The sequence below is a fragment of the Histomonas meleagridis genome (genome assembly GCF_020186115.1).
Source record: "Histomonas meleagridis strain 2922-C6/04-10x chromosome Unknown contig_199, whole genome shotgun sequence".
Taxonomy (NCBI): Eukaryota; Parabasalia; order Tritrichomonadida; family Dientamoebidae; genus Histomonas; species Histomonas meleagridis.
Genome location: NW_027150804.1, coordinates 89,378 through 109,712, shown reverse-complemented (window position 1 = coordinate 109,712; position 20,335 = coordinate 89,378). Strand labels below are relative to the sequence as shown.

Genomic DNA, 20,335 nt, shown 5'->3' with positions numbered 1-20,335 from the left:
AAACGATCGAGAATTGAATAACACTTTTGTATTTCTTTTAAGAAATTTTGTATTATTTACATTCAAATATTCAATTTCTAGCAAAAACGAGAAAATGGATAAAAAATCATTCTATTTCTAATGGTATCAAAAATTTTATTGTTTTTTTGTGGGCATAAAATTTTTTCATGGTACTTCATCTTCCCTACTAAGTATATTTATCCATTTCAAAATAGATTAATCTAATGCTTTATTATAATCATTTCAAGATTATTTTATCTTACAAAATATTATCAAGGATTTATTTATTTAATTTTTTCAAGAAATGTCTTTCAAAAAAAAGTGTACTTATGAATTAAATGAAGATCGCAATACTAATACAATCAGATTTGAAATATCACTTTATTAATAGTCATCTAAATGACTACCCAAAAATAGTTAAAGAGTTATACATAGCTATGATTAAACAACACAGGTTATAAAAATCATTTATTTTTAAAAATGTGAAGATTTTGCGAGTTACGTTTCAATATTTTACATTTACGATAGAGCTTGACCACAAGCAATGAATTCGTTGGAAGAACTTTATAGAATATTACAAACATCACAAGAAGGAATTGATTATTCAGCTGTTACAAACAGCATTCTTGAAATTTATTCAAATCCAAATTCAATTTTTCTAATTTTTGATCTTCTTTCAAATAATGATAGTAATATAAGACATCAAGCAGCAATTGGTCTTGAAAAAGTTTTTAAGATTCATTGGGGATCTATATGTCAACTTCCACAATCAGAACAAATAAAATCAAAAATTTTAGAAATTCTTAAAACAGAACAAAACCAACTTATTAGAAAGAACATTGTTCATGCAATGTCCAGAATTATCTATGTATCCGTTAATGATGAAACACGGGAAATTCCATGGTTTGAATTATTTAATTTTCTTGAAGAAATGTTTAAATCAAATAATAACAACCAATATCAAACTGCTTTGGATGTGTTGTTTGTGATGGTTCCTAGCAATACAATCTTACCATTGGAACAATTAAATCAAATGCTTCCACTTATTATTCAACACATCATTGCTTCACTTTCATCCACCGATCCTGATTACATTCTTTCTGGTGCTAATTTGTTTTATCAAATTCTTCCACGTCTTCCAGGAGTAATTCCAAGCCCAGCACCTTCTCCTTTCCCTGATATTTTTCAACAAATCATGACTATATTTCATAACTCTCTTATTAACATGTCTAATTTAACAGATAAGTTTTCAGAAGTCGTCTCTCGTATGATTGAAGGGAATCGACTTCCAAATTTTGTACCCAACGATCAACTTTTGAGTGCTTTACTTCAGATTTCAATTGACCCACGAATTGATCCAAGTTATCATTATTTTATTTTTGATCCAATAAGTTTATTTATCTCGAAAGAAACTAAACCTCTTTTAAAGCATTTTTTACCTGATTTACTTAAAGCATTATATCATTCTATTTCACTTAATTTTGTTGATGAATGTTATCAAGTTACATCAACAGCAGGAACTTTATGTAATGTTATTGATGATCTTTGTGAACTTCTTAATGGCGATCATTTATATTCATTGATATCGCCAATTTTATCCACTAATTCACCTAATGAATCCTTTGCCACAATATTAATTATAGATCGCTTTATTGAATATGCTCCTGATTCAATAAGTTCTAATTCAGGGGAAATTACAATGCTTTTACTAAAAAATAGTGATCCAAGTTGTCATCATTCTATTCGAGAAGCATCGATTTTTGCATTAGGTAATTTGATTAATATAGTACAATTTGGAATGACTGATTTCTTTGAACTAATTACAAATGCTTGTATAGCAGCATTAAATTCAGGTGATCAAGAACTTGCATTTTTTGGTGTTCAAACATTAACAATTTCTATTACATCCATTGACTTTGCAAGTAAATATTCCAAACCATTATTTGAACAACTTTGTATGTTTTTACAATTACATATAAATAATCGTCTACTTTTACCCGATATAATTGCAGCAATTTCTTCATTAATTGATAGTTCTGGTGAAGATGTAATTAGTTATATTCCTAATATTATTAATATAATTGTTCAAGCTGCACAAGTTGATGAAAATATTGATCCTATACTTAAAGGTAAAGCACTTGAAGCATTATCTAAAATAATTTCTTATGCGCCAAATGAAACAACTAATATAATAATACCAACATTACAATTATTAATGAGTTCAATGAATTCACAAGATCCTTCAATAATTTCAAGTCTTTTAATAGGGTTCGCATCAATTATAAGTAATTGTCATTTAGATATTGTTCAATCAATTTTACCGCAAATTGTACAATTTGCTATGAATCAAATCCAAGATAATCAAGATGTCGTTGTATCATATGGATATGACGATAATGAAATTGATGAAACACAAAAAATCGAGTTAGAACGTAAACAAGATTGTGTTATTAATGCGATCTCATTAATTAATGAAATAGTTAAAGTTAAACCAGAAATTCTTGTAACAAATGCACAAGAAATTCTTGAAAGAATTAAAAAACTTTTAGAAGATACTAATTCAGATTTAATTGTAAAAATTGGAGTTAAAACATTTACACGAATTATATTAAAATATTCATTTGATCCTAATGAAAACTTACAACAAATTTCTCATTTATTTGATGAAATGATGTTTAATTTTGTTAAACCAGTGTTTGATTGTTCATCTAAATTAATCGAAAATAATGCACAACTTAATCAAGATGCAATTACATTTATATCTCATCATTGTATAGCAGCACTTAATCGAAAGCTTCCATGTTTTGAATGCGATATGACTGAAGATGAAGAAGAAGAAAACGAATCGATAAATTATCAAACGACATTTATGAATTCAATATTTAGATGTTTAAATGCAATTGTTAAAAAGATACCACAAATGTTCGATATTTCAAGTTTCATTAAAGCAGTACAAAATGCTATTAAAGCGAATCGTATAACAGAAGTACTTCAATCAGTAGAAGTAATTGGTAATTTATTTAAATCATATTCAGCATCAATTACTGGTTTATATCTTAAGTTTATGCTTAAGCTTGTCTTGGACTCATTACAATTTTGTAATTGTAATAATCGACCAACTCCACTTATAGCATTCAAAGAAATCATCGAAATAAATCCACAAGTTATCGCACAGATTATTAATAATATTATAAGTAAAATAGACGAAATTTTACAAACAGAAAATAGAGGTCAGCCTTATTATTATCAAACTTTAGCTGCTGCTGTCGCATTTCTTTTTACTTTGGTGAAAATTCAAGGAAAAGAATTCGTTCGTTTCCAATTTTTAGGAAAAATGTTATCGATTTTGCCTTCAAAATATGAATCAGAATGTATTTATTCATCAATTATTTGTTTGTTCGAACAAATGCCTGACGTATTCGCTGAAGGAATACCATTGTTAATCGTAGGATTAGCGAGAACATTAGCATTAAGTGATGATAAACTCGAAAAATATAAATTGAGTCAACAAACATATAACGGAATTGTGTTTTTGTTTAAGAAATTAATAAATATGATCCCCGAAAGTCAAAGCATAATAGAAAGCGCATTCACAGATGCAAGTGAAGTAGCGAGACTACAAAAAAGAATTAATCAATAAAATTATTATGAATTTTTTATAATGATTTGCAAAGTGAAATTTCAGCGTTTTTATAAACGGGCGCTTGGTTCTGTTTAAAAAATTCTATGAGATTTATCAAATCAGAATGGAGTTTAAGAAAAAAGCAATTTTTGTTACTGGCGCTGATTCTATTCTTGGAAAAGAAATAGCATTGGCTTTTGCAAAAGCAAATCCAAAGATATTAATTATCACAGGAAAAAATCAAAATGAATTATCTGAAACTGAAGCTAATTGCATTAAATTTTGTCAAAACACAAAGTCGATTATCGGAGATATGAGAAAAGAAGAAGATATCCAGTCTGTTGTTGAATTCGTGGAAAGAGAAACAAAGGGGAGTCTTGACATATTTATTGGATCACATGGTTCAAATATACAATCAACAGCAATCTCTGAGTTTGACTCAAATACATTCAACGAAATAATGAACATTAATTTTACGTCAATGGTTCATCTCACAAATTTATTAGCTAGATTTATGAATGAAGGCAGTTCGATTGTTTTTGTTACATCAACAAATGATACAAAGCCAGCTCCTCTTTGTTCTGCATATTGTTCATCTAAAGCCGCACTTTCAATGTTCATGAAATGTGCTGCGATTGACCTTGGAAAGCGTGGAATCCGTGTTAACTCAATAGCATCATGTCTTCCAAGCATTGATGAAATTAAAGACATTGGGAAATCACTTCCTTGCGGTCACGCTCCATCTTATCAAGGAGCTGTGAATGCAATAATGTTTCTTTCATCTGATATGGCTAAAGACATAACTGGTATTGAGCAGGTTGTTGATTGTGGGATGTCACTGCTTTAAAATTAAGCTTTATAATTGAAAGTAAAATATTAAATATGATTTATTTTGCTCTAAATTGATACTAAACCAAAAAATTTATGTGTAGCAATAAGTGTTTTTGAGAAAAATGTTTTAAAATATATGTATAATATGTAATTAAAGATCAATTTTCATTCACATTTTTAGATATCATGTTACATTAATAATATTCATTAACACGTATTTGTTTTTTATATAAAATCAAACTGTGTGGCCCTAGTTCCAAATTAAAATCAAAAAACTTTTATTTTCATCAAAAATCTTAGCGTGGTTAATTCTTGAATTGAGCGAATTCAAAATTTCATTCAAATCAATTGGGTTAAGACTCAGAAACGACTTTTTAAGATAAAAATTGAATTCATATTCAATTTAACCTTTCAATTATCAACCATTAAATTACACAGATGTCTAAGAAGCAGACACGTAAGTCTTTCACTCCTGAGGAGGACTCTTTATTAGTTCAGTTAGTGCGAATTCATGGAGTAAATAAGTGGGATGTTGTTGCTTCATTTATGCCTGATCGTAACGCAAGACAATGCAGAGAAAGATGGAAGTCTTTCTTGAGCCCGGGTATAGTAAATGCTCCTTGGACGCATGAAGAAGATTTGAAGCTTGTAGAGCTATACAAAAAGTATGGTGCTAAATGGGCAAAAATCACAAAATTCTTTGTCGGAAGAAGTGATTGTAATGTAAAGAATAGGTGGCAAAAGATCAAAGACACAATAGCTAAAGAAGAAACAAAGAATATTATTGTTAATAATGATAATAATAATAATGATCCATTTGGATATAACGCATTTGATGAGTATGATAAATACTTCGAAGAACAACAGGAACAAAGAATGGCTTCTTACCAAGATGATATAAGTACTAGCTTGTCTTTAGATCTAATGTCTTGGTTCTGACACCATATTACAATCATTATGTTTGTAACAAATTAATAAATCTTTGCTGCTTTCTGGTATTTAAGACTTTTTAACAAAATTATTTGATAAAAAATCTGATTTGTTCACTGAATTATCAAAGTTACAATTTTATAGAAGAATAAAATGTTATTTTTGATTAAAGAAAATAAATTCGAGATGCATGGATTTTAGAATGGTGTTTAACTTCGAAAAAGTAGCTAATTATAGGGATATTTTTCACATATATTGTTAATATTTTTGACTTAACGCCAAATGTCAACTCTTTTTGATGATAACGAACCTGTTTCTTTTTTTGCAGCTCGAAAAAAAGTAGAGTTAACAAAGCAACAACAACCTCCTCCTCCAAGGCACACAAAAAAGCATCAGAAAACTATTCAAATAATTTATAAATGTGTTGTTTTTATGCACTCACTGGATCAAAACACAAAAGAAACAACAGAACTAGGCGAATTTGATTTAAGGGCGACGAAAAATAAAGATAATATATCAATTATTGCAGTTAATTCTGAAACAAATAAACAGTTAACCTCAATTCCAATAAATCGTGAAATTTATTGGGAATATTGTAATGATAACAAATGTATTACCAATGCTCCTCAAGTTGGAGCAATAGTAATTGAATTTCCAAATTTGCTTGATTCAAAGATATTCACTGTAATTGCGCTTCATATAAAAGCAAGACAATATGGGGGCTTAGTTCCAATCAAAATATTAGGAAATGATGATGAAACAACTCGACCAATAGACATTTTTACTATCGATCTCTCTAAAACACCAGCAGTAGTTTCTGATCTTAAAGTAAACTTTATGCCTCCTCAAAACACAACACAGTCCGAATTTTCAAGTACCAAAGGTCCAGGTTCCACAGCAGTAATTTTAATATCAGAATTTGTTTTTGGGTTTATCGAAGTAAAAAGTATTGAGTCTCCACCAGAAGATGATATTCAAACCGAAGAAATAGTTGAAGAGCATATAGAAGAAGAGGAAACATCAGATTTTGATCAAATCGAACAAACGGTCGCCGCCATCAAATCCGAAGCAGATCAAAGGTTCGATGAAATAGCGCTAATGCTTCATTCCATTCGACCAAGATCAATTAACTTTGGGAAAATCACTGTTTCTAATGACAAACTCTTATATGAAATTCAATGTGCAATTAATGCGATTGAAGACAAAGAAGAAAAACTTCGAAATCTCCAAATAACTATTAATAAATTTGATGATGCATTAACTGAGAAAGAAGAAAAATTCGAAATTAATCATCTTCAGCAAAAAATTAAAGAAGAAATTACAAATGAAGAAAACAATATAAAGAAAATTGATTCTGAATATGAAACAAACTTAGAACTAATAAAAGAACTTCAACAACAAAAGAAACAACAAGAAGAAATGTTAATAAATGCGGAAAAGAAACTTATTGAAGAAGATAAAAAGCGAGCAACAAAATACAAAGAAAATTTAGAGAAAAAAATAAATGAAAACAAACAAAAAATAGAAAAAATAAAATTAGAAAAAGAAGAAATTGAAAAAAAACTTTTTATGATGACGAAAGAAAATAAATTTTTACAAAAGGAAAACAATCAACAGAATAATGAACAAGAATTAGAAAAACTACAAATAGAAATTAAAGAAAAATTAAAACAAATCGTTAAACAAATTGCAATTGGATCATTAAGAATTGTGAATAATAACATCAATAAAGACGGGAAGTTTTCGGGGAAAATGACAAAAGTTGCAGTGCAAAAGGCTTTGGCAATAGCTGCAAATGCGGTGTTGGGCGATGATGATGAAGAGGAAGAAGAAGAAAACGAAGAAGAAGAGGAAAAACATATGTAAAGTGTTTATAAATAAATATATTTTATATTAAATCAAAATTCTATTTAACAAAAAAATTCACAAAAAATTTATTAAATGCTATTCTAAGAGTGATCAAAGTTTATGTTGTGGTATCATTTGGTAAAAAAAATATATTAAACATGTAATGATTTAGTGATTTCAATGAATATTCATTGAAAACTATAGTTTTTATTTTCCCACACATTAATGGGTAAACATTTTGTTGTTGTTGTTATTTCTTGTTTTTTCCCACATATTAGTGGGTAAACATTTTGTTGTTGTTGTTTCTTATTTTACCAATTCCCTCAAAACCCCTTACTCCCAACCTGTATATGATATTTCATTTTTTATTTTTTTTGAATTTAATTCGATGAAATTTTCTAATGTTGATTTTTTTTGTAATCAATATTGCTCCTCTTTTTCTCATTTCTTCTCTTGTTCTTGTGATTTGTGACTTATTGTTGTGAGTTTATTTTTGAAATGAAGTCATAAATATAAATGATGCCACATGAAATGGCATTTCACAAAGGAACAAATTTCATAACTAGATTCGATTTCAAAGGAATGTTGTTTTTGTTCTTTGCCTTAAGCATTGAAAAATGAATATCAGAATGAAATTGAGTATATTACATTTTTATGGGTAAATATATCAAAATAACGTGTAATGTTTATTTTTCTCTTGATTAGCAGATATGTAATTCTTTATTTATAACATTGTAATGGCTTCATTGTTGATGTAAATAGATGTATAAAATTATATCTAACATTGAATTAAGGTGAAGTAGTTTATGATGTATTTATTTTTGATTTGAATTCATTAAAATATTTATCTTAACTTAAATTGACAATGTTAATTTGTATTGGTTTTCATAAAAACATCTTTTTTAAAAATTTTTTAAACAAAAGCTCAATAATTTTGATAACAACTTGACCCTTCTTTGGTTTCTATCTGGTTGCTCATTAAAAGAACCTGCTCAATAGGAAGTATGACAACCCAAGAGGTATTAAGTAGCAAATCGTCTGTAAAATATGCTCCTTTACAAAACCTTCACTCTTTTCCTTCTTTTTTGTTTTTGGAGCTTTCCCAGTGAAAAATTTTCTATTTTCGTAGCTTTTCTTGACATCATTTACATTTTGAAAGAGAGTATTAAGAACTTCTTCAGGTGATATATCATCCTCAAATGAACGAACTGAAGGAATAATATATTCGAAAAATTGTGGTAAATCTATTTTTTCTTCTTTGTACATCCAAACATGATCATCTCCATCGTCATATCGTTTACGCTTTTCATCATCTTTGAGTAAATTATAAGCTGCATTAACACGCTGCATACAATCTGTAGCATCTGGATGTTTACAATGATCAGGATGTACTTTCTTTGAAATATTAAGATATGCAATTCGAATTTCTCTTTTAGTACAATTCTGTGCTAAACCTAAAACTTCATACGGGGTTTCAGCTTCTTGGATTTGTTCAATAATTTCATCATCAATTTCAGGAACCATTTTTTTGGAAGTGAACTGGTTCAAAATTTTGGTATCAATCGGCAAAATATTTAAATTTTGTGAGAATTATTTGGTGATTATCATGTCAGAATATACAAAATTTTGACAAAAATGGTCTGGGAAAATTTTTAGTTCACTTTTATAAAGCATTTCCAGATTTATGATTGAAGAACCTAAATCATCTCGTACAATCAGTGGCGTTATTAGGTTCTATGTTAACATATTCACATTCTTTTTCAAACAAATTATTTTCAATTCCTATTTTCAATTCATATCAGCTATCTTAATAGTTTGCTATATTGGTAAGTTGCAAATCGAAAAGATATTCAAAGTTAAATTAACAATTCAGACTTTCCTTGGCTATATAAAAAATATTAAAAACATTTGGAACATATTGAAGATCATTATGAACCCAACTATCATACTAAATTATATTGCAAATTTCTTTTTATCATTATTTTTCGGGTTTATAAAGCCAATAATGATTGAAAAGACTAAAGAATTTTTATTTGGTAAATTAAAGAATTGGTTTAATGAGAATAAGTCGATCTTGATAAAAATTTCTATTGGCTTAGTTTCAACGTTTATACTTTTCTTGTTTTATCCAACTAGATTACTTTTATACTTGGCATTTTTGGGAATTTCCATTAAATATAGAGCTAAGATATACCAATTTATTCAGGATTTCATGGATAGATCAAGAAGGTATTATGTAATCTTTGTTAATGAAAAATTACATAATAAGTATTTAAAAATGATTTGCACCAATTTCATTATTGCTTATGAAAGAATTGAAACACTTGTTGGCATTTATAAAAATGGAAGTTCTGATGATAATTCTTCAATTTTGTTCCATTTAAACATTTGTATCATTGGGTTATGTCCGTTTATAATTCTTTTTAGATACACAACAACAAATGTTTTAACTTTTATTATTTTACCAATTTTAATTTTTGCATATGCATATACTCTCAAGTTTATTTTATTTGTACATAAGTTATATAAATCAGTTAAAGATTTTATCTTAAATTTACTTAAGGATGTTGGGAAAGTTTTTCTAGATATTTTTGAGAATATAAATGAATTTACATATAAATTCTTTGGTTACTTTAATTTATTCGATCAGATAGTTTCATCTTTACAAGGTGATGAAGACAAAGAAAATAAGAACGCAGAAGAGAAGGAAAACAAAGAAGATAATGAAGAAAAAAATAAGGAAAAAAGCGACGAAAATAAGGAAAAGAAAGAAAAGATGAAAAAGAAGGAAAAAAGTGAAGAAAATAAGGAAAAGAAAGAAAAGATGAAAAAGAAGGAAAAAAGCGAAAAGGAAAATCTAAAGAAAGAAGAAAATAAGAATGAAGAAGAGAATAAAACTAATGGAGAAAACGAAAGCAAAGAAAAAAGTCAAAGCAAAGAAGAATTAAAATCGAATGAAAAGAAGAACGAAAAATGGAAGGAAATTCTTATGAAGACAATTCCATTATATTATTTCATTTACATCTTATTCAACAGTTTATTTTACACATTATTTTTCAGTTTTTGCTCATCAATTATTTTATTAGCTGTTTATATCGGTTATCAATTTATCATTGAGAAACTCTCAAAGGGAAAGTTCCATTATTATAGTATTATGTGGAGATTCTATTTTATTAATCAGCAAATCATCGTGAAGCAATTTTGGATGAAATTTTTCAGTTACCAGTTTTATCTCAATGGTAATTTCCAATATCATGGATACACATTTCTACAACTTGTATACACTGCTTTGTTTTATGCAAGAATATTAATCAATTTGATTGAGTTAATCCCTTCCTTGTTCGATAGTAAAAAGCAGAAATTGATTTCAACAAATGACATTATAATGATCATATTAATTCCTATTTAAACGTGGATAAATAGAATGTTCAAAATTAAATCAAAACACTTGATAGTCTGTAAATAAATAAAATAAATATATTAAAAATGTTTTAGATTTTGTGATAAATATTATTACAGGCACTTATGCAAGAACCAAATGCAATAGAGTGCAAATAAAAATTTATTGTTACTAAGATATATTTATAAATAACACATTCACCATTGTTAAGTATTAGTATAATAACATTATATTTACCGTTTTTGGTAACTTACATATATAATTTATAATGAAAATATCTCTTACATATGATATGAAAACATATCAAAAGATTATTTCTATGATTCTCAAATACTTCGTAAAAAAATTTAATTTTATTAGTTGATAATTGTTTAACAACAAATGCTTTTTTTATTGATAATAATATTATCAAAATTTATTTTTTATTTTATATAAATTTTATACTAGTACGCCTTCAAAAGAAATCAACGACCGTTTAAAACTAATAACGTGTATCTTTGGGGTGCCCATAAAATACGATTGGAGATGAGTAAAAATTGCTCTTATCAAAAAGTTTAGATCTGATGGAGAAATTCTTCGAAAAAGCAAAAAAAGAACTTACATTAGAACTTCATTCAGCAATGAAGATGACAAAAATCAAGGGCGATGATGATGAAGACTTTGATTATGTTCTTCATATGGAAAAACTAAATACAATTACCTCAAAAATAAAACATCTTAAAAATTCTTTAAACAAACTATGTGAAAACATCCTCAAGATTAGTAATTCTTCTCATCTTGCCGTCTCAGCATTTACTAATGATTTAACTCCAGATTGTATTCCATACTTTGCAAATGCTGAACGATATAAAAACTATCTCAACAATTCCACGGCAATCATTGAAGGCTTTTCCAAATCCGAAATTCCAATTCAATGCATTGCACCATTAAATAATTGTTTACAAAGGATCGAAAAGATTAAAGCCATCGATCAAAAGCGCAAAAAGAACAAAATACTTCTGGATAATGCTAAACAAGGAACTCCAGAATACGATAAGCGAGAAAGGAAGTATATTAATTTAAATGATTGTTTTCTTCGTTCTGTCGATATTCTCGAGAAAATCCTTCCATCCGTTTTTAGTTCTGTTTTCCTTTCGTTTGACTGCTTTGTTCATGATCTTGTTACGAAAGAGAATTTTGAAATGAATAAATATCTTAGCGATTTCACTCCACAGACTGAAATGGCAAAGATGGCAACTCTAATTGAATAAACACATTATTATTGTTTTATTTTGTAGGATTCTTTTGTTTGGGACAAAGCATCATTGCGACCGTTTAATTCTGTATAAAGCCGAAATGAAAGGAATGCTCAATGTTCATGATAGATCCAATAAAAGAGGTACCCTTAGGTATGACAACATTATGAACATATCTCGTGTCCGTATTAAAAAAATGCCGGCTGGAACATTAACAACTTTTTTAGATACATCTGATATTTCAAATGCTTCTTGGCTAAAAGAGTTATCATCAAATATATTATATGATATGTCACCACCAACAGAAATTAAACCAAATGAAATTAAATTAACTAATTTAATTTGCGATGATGATATTGACGAAATTGAATTTAATCCAAATACTAGTACTCCTCAGGATTTTATAAAATCCATTGATGATAATTCTGTTTTTGTTAATTATTCCTCAATGCCAATTTATAAAATCAATGATAACACAAAAAATTCAAAACGATGTGATTTTTCAAGGCCTCCAGTTGAAATATTATATATGCAAATCAAACCAACTGAGTGCAAATTCTTGAATAATCAACAATTTTCATATATAGATTTTTATGTTTCATATAATAAATTACCAATTACAGAAACAATTCGTTTTGTACCCAGTAATGCTGCACATTTTCAAACTCCTAGTAAGTGTCTTGAATCAATCATTTTACCTTTTCCAAATGTCGATGGCAAAGTCACCATAATTTTTATAGCTTATAAATCAATTTTTCTTCAAGAAACAGACGAAGCAACTCCCACACCTTTTAGCATTGGTTATTCTGAGCTTTCATCAAAAACAACATCTATTGAGCCTAAGTGGGTTCCATTTGACCGAACCCAAACAGTTCGTCATCACATCGAAAACGGTTGTACAGAAAATCCCAGAATTTCCTTAACGTTCTCCTCCGAAATCACAGAAAACCCCAAAAAAGAAAACATAACACGAATTACCTCATGTAGTCAATACTATCCATCCACGTTATTAACGTTTCATAACATAAAGCTTGATATTGAGTTAAAGAAACTTCATCATCCCGAAAAGTATTTTATTTCCATCAAAATCATGCTTAAAATTCCCACGGAAAACAACTTAGAGCCATTTACTGAACTCGAAAACACTGTGTATATGTGTACATTACCGATCAATGAACATTTACGATTGCCAAATTCGTTAAATTTCAATTTGTCTCCATTATATGAAGACCAAATCTCAATTTCGTTTGAAGTCAACATCCTAAAGGGTAAACGAGTCAAACAGACATTCACCGGAAGTTATCCATTGACGAAATGGAAATCGAATGAAAAAGTTCGACTTGAGTCCAAAAGTGTATTAAAGCGAACGAAATGTTTATTAAGTTACAGTTATATATTTCCATTTTATATATGTCCACCGAAAGGAATTCGTAGCTCATTACTTCAACCACATTTAGTTCCCGATATTAACGAGCCATTATACAGTAATTACATTCCGATTTTATTAAGTTTTAACTTAAGCACAATCGAAACGCTTGAAAACTTTCAACTGTTAATTGATATAATTCAAAATGAAAAATATTTTGATACTGTCAAAGTTTGGATCGAACATTATTTCTCCAGTAAAAAGGGGTTTACAAAGATCCTCTTGAGTAAGATCATAAATTCATTTGATCAGATTACAGATATGCCACTTTTCTTCTTTTTAATATTTTTTAAGTCTATGTGTAATGAGAATTACTTTGATGAGAATGAGATCAACAAATTATTTGATAAATGTGCTGAGTTCATCAACAGTTCGAACAATAACAATAAAATTGAGAAGATGAAAATAGCGTCAGGAAATTTAATTGAGCGTTTGCAATTATTTTTTAATCCATTTATGATATTTCGTATCACGTTTAAATATATTCGTAAATTAAAAGACATCGATCGCTTAGATATATATGAATATATATTTGGAGACATTTCATATGTAAACTCAATAGTATTAACATCGACAATTAAATTCCCAATGAATAATGAAGGAAAATATAATTCGATATCATTATATATACCATTACTTTCATTATACTTCAAAACATTAACAAATGTATTAATCGAAAATAAAAAAGATTCGGTGAATAAAGCAATCGATTCATTATCAATACTTTCGACAACTTTCGAAAAGTTTTCAACGCCAGAAACAGCGAATCAAATTGTCGAAATATTTTCACCTCTTTTATCAATTATCTTTACATTTTATGATTCGTTTTTACCACATGTGAAGAATAAATTCATTTTAACTCCATTAATATTATATATATTACGAAGTTATAATACAAAACGTTTTATATCATATTATAATATATTATCTTCAGATACACAATTACGATTTTTAGATATGTTAATAATGTTATCGACTCCGAAAATGATATCATTAGTTACGAATTATTTCTTTGAAACAAATGATGAAAATTTACAAAAGAAATATAATATCGCATGTACACAAGAAATTACTTTAAGGATATTAATATTCATTCGATTTTATGAACAAGTTACAGTGGTAAATTCATTAGCATTACATAGTATATTTAATTTGTTCTTGAAATTATTAGATTCTCCAAAACAAATCCCTGAAATAATTCATGTGATATTTAGAACTATTATATTCTTCGTTGAGCGTTATACAAAGTTAATATTTAATGATAAAAATGTTATAATATTTCAATTAATTTCTTCAATTGTTCCTTTAACTCAACGTAAATTACAAATAATTCGTAACGATTCGATTGGGTTCTTATTATGGTTAATAGATTTGGAAAATAAAATTAATAATAATAGTTTAAGATGTACAATATCTTTACAATATTCTGTTTGTTATTATATATTTAATAATTCGAATTTCATTTCGTTTTTTGATTATTTAAATGAATCGCAAAATTCAGTAAAAGAAATTTATAATAAAATAATGAATGCAATGAATAATAAAAACGTAGAAATCCAAATACAAAATTTATTGGATTTGGCATATAATGATTATAAAGATTTCCCATCTGTTAGAGCTAGAATTTATATGAAACTCGTCGAATTAAACCTAAAAATAGATAATATAACTTCTGCGTTCATAACGCAATGGAGACTTTGTGGTTTTATTTGCGAAGTCTTCAAGTTAATGAATATAAAAATCGATGGAATACCTAAAAATGGAATAAGTGAATTCCCTTTTATAAAGAAAGAACCAAAAATTAATTTATCGGAATTGACAAATGATTTTAATTATTTGTTAATGGAAAGTAAAGAATTTACGGAAGATTCGATAAGTGAAAACTTGCAAAAGGCGATGGACTTATGCCAAAAGGCTAATTTCCATTTTGTTATCCATGAATGCACTGAGTTCTTATTCGATTATTTGGAGAAACATCAAAAATTTGAATTGCTTCAAATATTATATCAAAAAGTGAGCCAATCATTTGATGCGTTATCAAAAAGTTACAAACCGAACATCAAATTCATTCGGATTTTCACTCGTGAATTAAATGTTATTAAATGTGTCGAAAGTAATAAATATAAAAACAATTATAAAAATCTTATAAAAGATAAAATTCCGATATTAGAAAATAATAATAATGTAACACAAATATTAAAACTGAAATATAATTTTAATGATTTAGAATCTTTAAATGTTAATACGTTTTATATCGAAGTTATTATTAATGAAAATAATATAAATGATTGGTATAATGATTACGCTAAACGATTTATATTTATAATTGATAATTCGCTTCCATCAATTACAAACTCATCGAATATAATTCAAACGAATATCAAAAATTTAACAAAATTCGAATTTTTCATTTCCAAATTAAAAGAATTTGTAAATACATTTAAAAAACAAATTAATGAAATTAAAGCTGTTTTGCCTCCTTTGGATAATGAGAAAAGTAAAAAATGGGGTAAATGTGTGTTAGAAATCGATGTGCAGCCTTTGATTAATAGAATGAAAAAGGTTTGTCGAGTGGCAAACAAAAGAAAATATCCATTTTTCGAGTTGATTTGTATGTGCGATGTTGAGTTGGAGAATGTGCCGAAGGATATAATGAAAATGAGAAATAAAATTAGAAAATTAATTGTAAATTGTTGCGAATTAATTAACGTGTTGTGGGAAAATAACATCGCGAAAAGTAACGAGAAAATGGAAGAAGATGTAAAGAATTGCCGTAACGCAATTGGATTAAAGAAATAAATATTTGTATTTTATCATATTTTTTTTAGTTTTAGTTTTAGGAATGAGACAATTTTATTAGAAACGTAAAATGAAAACGATCAGATTAAATTCAATTATTTAACGTACAAAAAGATTTATCTGGTTTGATCTTAATTTTTGCTTGTTTTGCGGTTTCAAAAAATCCTTTATTAGTACTACCTGGACTTTACGGATCTACACTTTACGCTACTGCAAATGAAACAAATTTACCATTTTATTGCCCACAAAAATATGATGATAAATTAATTTGGGTGAATGTTGCAATGCTTGTGCCTCCATTTCATAATTGCTTCCTTAAAACTATTACAAATACAGTTGATTCTAATGGTTTTCCACAAAATAAAATCAAATTAAATCCCCATGATTTTGGTGGGAATGAATCAGTTTTAGAAATCATCCAAATTCCAAAAATCAAAAAGTTTTATGGTATGTTTAACAATCTTCTTAATTTCCTTTATTCTCATAACTATACCCTTCATCAAGATTTGTATCCAATTCCTTATGACTTTCGTAATGTTCCAGTTTTTCCTGGAACATTTTTTGATGATTTAATAAAACTAATTGAATCATCCAAACAGAAAGTCGATTTATTTGGATTTTCACAAGGATGTTTTGTTCTTCATCATTTTCTTACTGAAATTACAAGTTCTGAATGGCGAAGAGAACATATTCATAAAGTTGTATTCCTTGCGCCATCTTTTGCAGGATCGCCATCCATTTTTTATGAATTTTGGACCAAAAAATTTTCTTTTGAACCAATTATTCCATTAAAATTAATTGATGAATTTATGGAATCTTGGCCAGCGTTTCATATTCATATTCCAAATACTGAAGTATTTGGTAATGAAACAATTATCTTTGGTCCTAATAAAGAAGAATATAAATCATTTGAACTTTTGGAACTTATGATCAAACATGGAATTATTCATGGAAATAATATAAAAATGTTAAAACATTCTTGGAATAGATTTGTTACTAAGTTTCCAAAAGAAATTGATAAAGATATTCCTGTTTATTTGTTTTATAATGATGGAATTAAAACGAGATATCAAATGGATTTTAAAAATGGTTGGAATAAATCACCTAAAATAATTTATGATAAAGGCGATGGAACAATTTCTTCATATTCAATAAAAAGGATTTGTGAAAATTGGAAAAATGTAAAATGTTTTAATTTTGAAAGTAACTCAATGCAATTTAATCATGATGGAATTATTCAAAATGATTTTGTATTTGAACAAATTTTAAATGCTTTAGATGATAAAGAGATTACAATAAAACATAATGAAACATATAAAAGTTTTGATGAAAACCTATAAAAATAACAAAATTCTAAAACAATATACAAAAATTTTTCAAGGCAAATTACCGTTTTTATTTATAAATTCTCAAATACTAAAAAAAGCTTTAAGATGAATTCCATCTAAATTTGATTCATAAAAATTTAAAACATTTCATTTATTTCAATGTTTTAAGTATATTAACTATTTCTGTGTCAATTCGATCAGTTACTACTGTAAGCATTGTATAGAATATTTTAAATAATTTCCAAATATATTTTAAATAAAACAAATATATATCTTTTATGTATTAATATCAATGTCTTTGTGTTTGAGTAGTAATTTAATTATTTTTATATGCTATATAAATTAAATAATTTCCAAATAATATATATATTATATATATAGAATTTTCAGATTGTTATTCAAATATCAGTAATATTAATATTAATTCCTTTTTGTTCTAAAATATGTTTAACAAGTTATACATTTCTCGTTTCTTTTTGGATATATTTGGAATTAATTCATAAGGAAAAAGTATTCTTGTCACCATAGAATAGATTTGAAAAATACAGAGATTTTATTTAGTTTTATTAAATGCAATTCCGGATCTGTTTGTTAAATACAGCAAATTTAAAGTTCATATATTTTTTCACCACTGCTCTCTTTGTTGTTCTTTCTTCTGACGACAAGAACAATGACAATAACAACAACTGCAATTACGACTATAGCAACAGGAACAGCTATGGCCACTGCTGTGTTGGTGTTACCTTTGGAGTCATCTCCTCCATTTGATTTCATTTCCTCGTTTTTGGCAATTGCTTCTTGTAATATCTGATTAAACTCTTGTTCTGATGTGGCATTGTTTAACTTGTCGATATACTCTTGTTGCAAATCGCCCAAATTTTCCAACTTTCCGATGTCTTCTTGAACTGTTTCTTTTTTATTTGATTTTATTTCTTCATTTTGTGATTGCGCTTTTGCAATAATTTCATTTAATTCTGCAATTGAGTTTGCATTTGATATTTGTGCTGTGTAATTCGCTGTGTTTTCTTCTTCCAAAAACTTTAATTCATCAATTTTATTCTTTGCTGAAGTTTTTTGCGCTTCTTCATTTTTGTTTGCTGCAGATTCTGCACTTGAAACAATTTCATTTAATTCTATTTGTGTGTTTGCACTTGATATTTGTGTAATGTAATTCGCTTTGTTTTCTTCTTCCAAAAACTTTAATTCATTAATTTTATTCTTTGCTGTTGTCTTTTGTGCTTCTTCATTTTTATTTGACATGGCTTCAGCATCTGAAACAATTTTATTTATTTCTTCTTGTGATTTTGCATCTGATATTTGTGTAATGTAATTTGATTTATTTTCTTCTTCTAAAAACAAATTATTAATTTTATTCTTTGCTGATGTCTTTTGTGCTTTTTCATTTTCATTTGCTGCAGATTCTGCACTTGAAACAATTTCATTTAATTCTGTTTGTGTGTTTGCACTTGATATTTGTGTAATGTAATTCGCTTTGTTTTCTTCTTCTAAAAACAAATTATTAATTTTATTCTTTGCTGATGTCTTTTGTGCTTCTTCATTTTTATTTGCTGCAGCTTTTGCTTCTGCATCAATATTATCTGTATCTTCCTGTGAGTTTGCACTTGAAATTTGTGTAATGTAATTTGATTTATTTTCTTCATCTAAAAACTTTAAATTATTAATTATCCTTAATGCATTATCTTTAAAGGTTGCTTCATAATCAGAAAATGCCTTATTTCCAATATATTGAACTGATCCCAATTTATCTTTGCATTTTTCATATGTCAGTTGCTTTACATTATAAAATGCATAAGCACCAATATATGTAACACCTTCTTCAATCTTAAGATCAGTAATATCATCGAAGAAATTCTTCCACGGAACAAGTGTTTCGTTTTCAAAATCGCGCATTGGTCCATTTCCTTTTATTGTAAGAAGCCCATTTTTCAATGTCCACTTAAGATTTGATCCGATTCTACCAGAGTCTTTTGCTTCCATTTGATATAATATTGGCTTATCAAAAGGTTCCATATAAATACTTTTCCGATACTTATAGTCAACATCAGTCATTGGAAAACCCCATTCTAATTCACCACCTGTATAAATATAATTTTTCTTATGATATTCAGCTTGGATTCCCTTTAAGAACAATCCTTCTAGATAATCTGTGCTGTCGAATGCATACCAATCTTCGCCAAGATGAACCCAATTCCATGCGTGTTTACTCGTCGTCACTCCAATTACAGAAAAGCCTTCAACGCCTGCGCGGTTGAAGAAGAGTGTTGATATAGCTGAATAGCCTTGGCATACAGTTTTATGTAAGAAGAGTGCTGTATAGACTGAATTTCAATTTTGTAGTATCCCGGCATATTCAACATTATCACTAATCCACCACCAAATAACAACCAATTTTTCGTAATCGGTGTGTAGATCATTGTAAGCACGATATCCGGTAAAATTACCTGTTGCAAACATTTTATCAACTTCTTGACGAGAAATACGTTCTTGCTCTTCACTAGTCATGAGAGAAGATGTATAGTCCATGTTAATTGTGTGGTAACCTGGATATTGATTATAAGCATGATTAGGTTGGAGCCACTGGCTTTTAAGTGTCAAACCATTGTTAGATATTTTTAAATAGCTATAATATGACAAGTCAACTTGTTTCATATATTCGAGTGAATCATTATATGCTTGTGTGAAATATCATTTCCAGTAATGTTCTTCAGGAGTCATGGTGAGAATAATTTTTACACTCATCCTCCATGTCACCAAGTTTTTTAGGAGAAATTCTAAAATTTCATCATATCGATCATGTGTATAGTTTAGGATGAGAAGATCATGGACTTCTTCGCAACCTAAGATGTCGATTGACCATAAACATTCAATAGTATAATTAAGATTTATAACAGCATG

The 20,335-nt window shown here is 27.8% G+C and overlaps 7 protein-coding genes across 7 annotated transcripts; 5 read left to right on the top strand and 2 right to left on the bottom strand.

Annotated features, from left to right (window-relative positions):
• Positions 1–988: 988 nt before the first annotated feature.
• On the top strand, positions 989–3,640 carry GO595_002568 (uncharacterized protein; the record flags this gene model as incomplete). Its single annotated transcript, XM_067915492.1, has 1 exon — positions 989–3,640. The coding sequence occupies one exon, from the start codon at positions 989–991 to the stop codon at positions 3,638–3,640; it is 2,652 nt and encodes an 883-aa protein (XP_067777263.1).
• A 106-nt stretch (positions 3,641–3,746) lies between these two features.
• Positions 3,747–4,469, top strand: GO595_002567 (L-xylulose reductase-like; the record flags this gene model as incomplete). The annotated part of the gene is made up of 1 exon (XM_067915491.1): positions 3,747–4,469. One exon carries the CDS (start codon positions 3,747–3,749, stop codon positions 4,467–4,469), a length of 723 nt encoding a protein of 240 aa, XP_067777262.1.
• A 422-nt stretch (positions 4,470–4,891) lies between these two features.
• On the top strand, positions 4,892–5,392 carry GO595_002566 (Myb-like DNA-binding domain containing protein; the record flags this gene model as incomplete). Its single annotated transcript, XM_067915490.1, has 1 exon — positions 4,892–5,392. One exon carries the CDS (start codon positions 4,892–4,894, stop codon positions 5,390–5,392), a length of 501 nt encoding a protein of 166 aa, XP_067777261.1.
• A 273-nt stretch (positions 5,393–5,665) lies between these two features.
• On the top strand, positions 5,666–7,249 carry GO595_002565 (uncharacterized protein; the record flags this gene model as incomplete). Its single annotated transcript, XM_067915488.1, has 1 exon — positions 5,666–7,249. The coding sequence occupies one exon, from the start codon at positions 5,666–5,668 to the stop codon at positions 7,247–7,249; it is 1,584 nt and encodes a 527-aa protein (XP_067777260.1).
• Positions 7,250–8,209: 960 nt separating this feature from the next.
• GO595_002564 (DnaJ-like subfamily B member 12) lies at positions 8,210–8,755 on the bottom strand (the record flags this gene model as incomplete). The annotated part of the gene is made up of 1 exon (XM_067915487.1): positions 8,210–8,755. The coding sequence occupies one exon, from the start codon at positions 8,753–8,755 to the stop codon at positions 8,210–8,212; it is 546 nt and encodes a 181-aa protein (XP_067777259.1).
• Positions 8,756–11,194: 2,439 nt separating this feature from the next.
• On the top strand, positions 11,195–11,881 carry GO595_002563 (uncharacterized protein; the record flags this gene model as incomplete). The annotated part of the gene is made up of 1 exon (XM_067915486.1): positions 11,195–11,881. One exon carries the CDS (start codon positions 11,195–11,197, stop codon positions 11,879–11,881), a length of 687 nt encoding a protein of 228 aa, XP_067777258.1.
• A 6,144-nt stretch (positions 11,882–18,025) lies between these two features.
• Positions 18,026–20,089, bottom strand: GO595_002562 (DUF1542 domain-containing protein; the record flags this gene model as incomplete). The annotated part of the gene is made up of 2 exons (XM_067915485.1): positions 18,026–19,710; positions 19,804–20,089. The coding sequence occupies 2 exons, from the start codon at positions 20,087–20,089 to the stop codon at positions 18,026–18,028; spliced, it is 1,971 nt and encodes a 656-aa protein (XP_067777257.1).
• Positions 20,090–20,335: the final 246 nt, after the last annotated feature.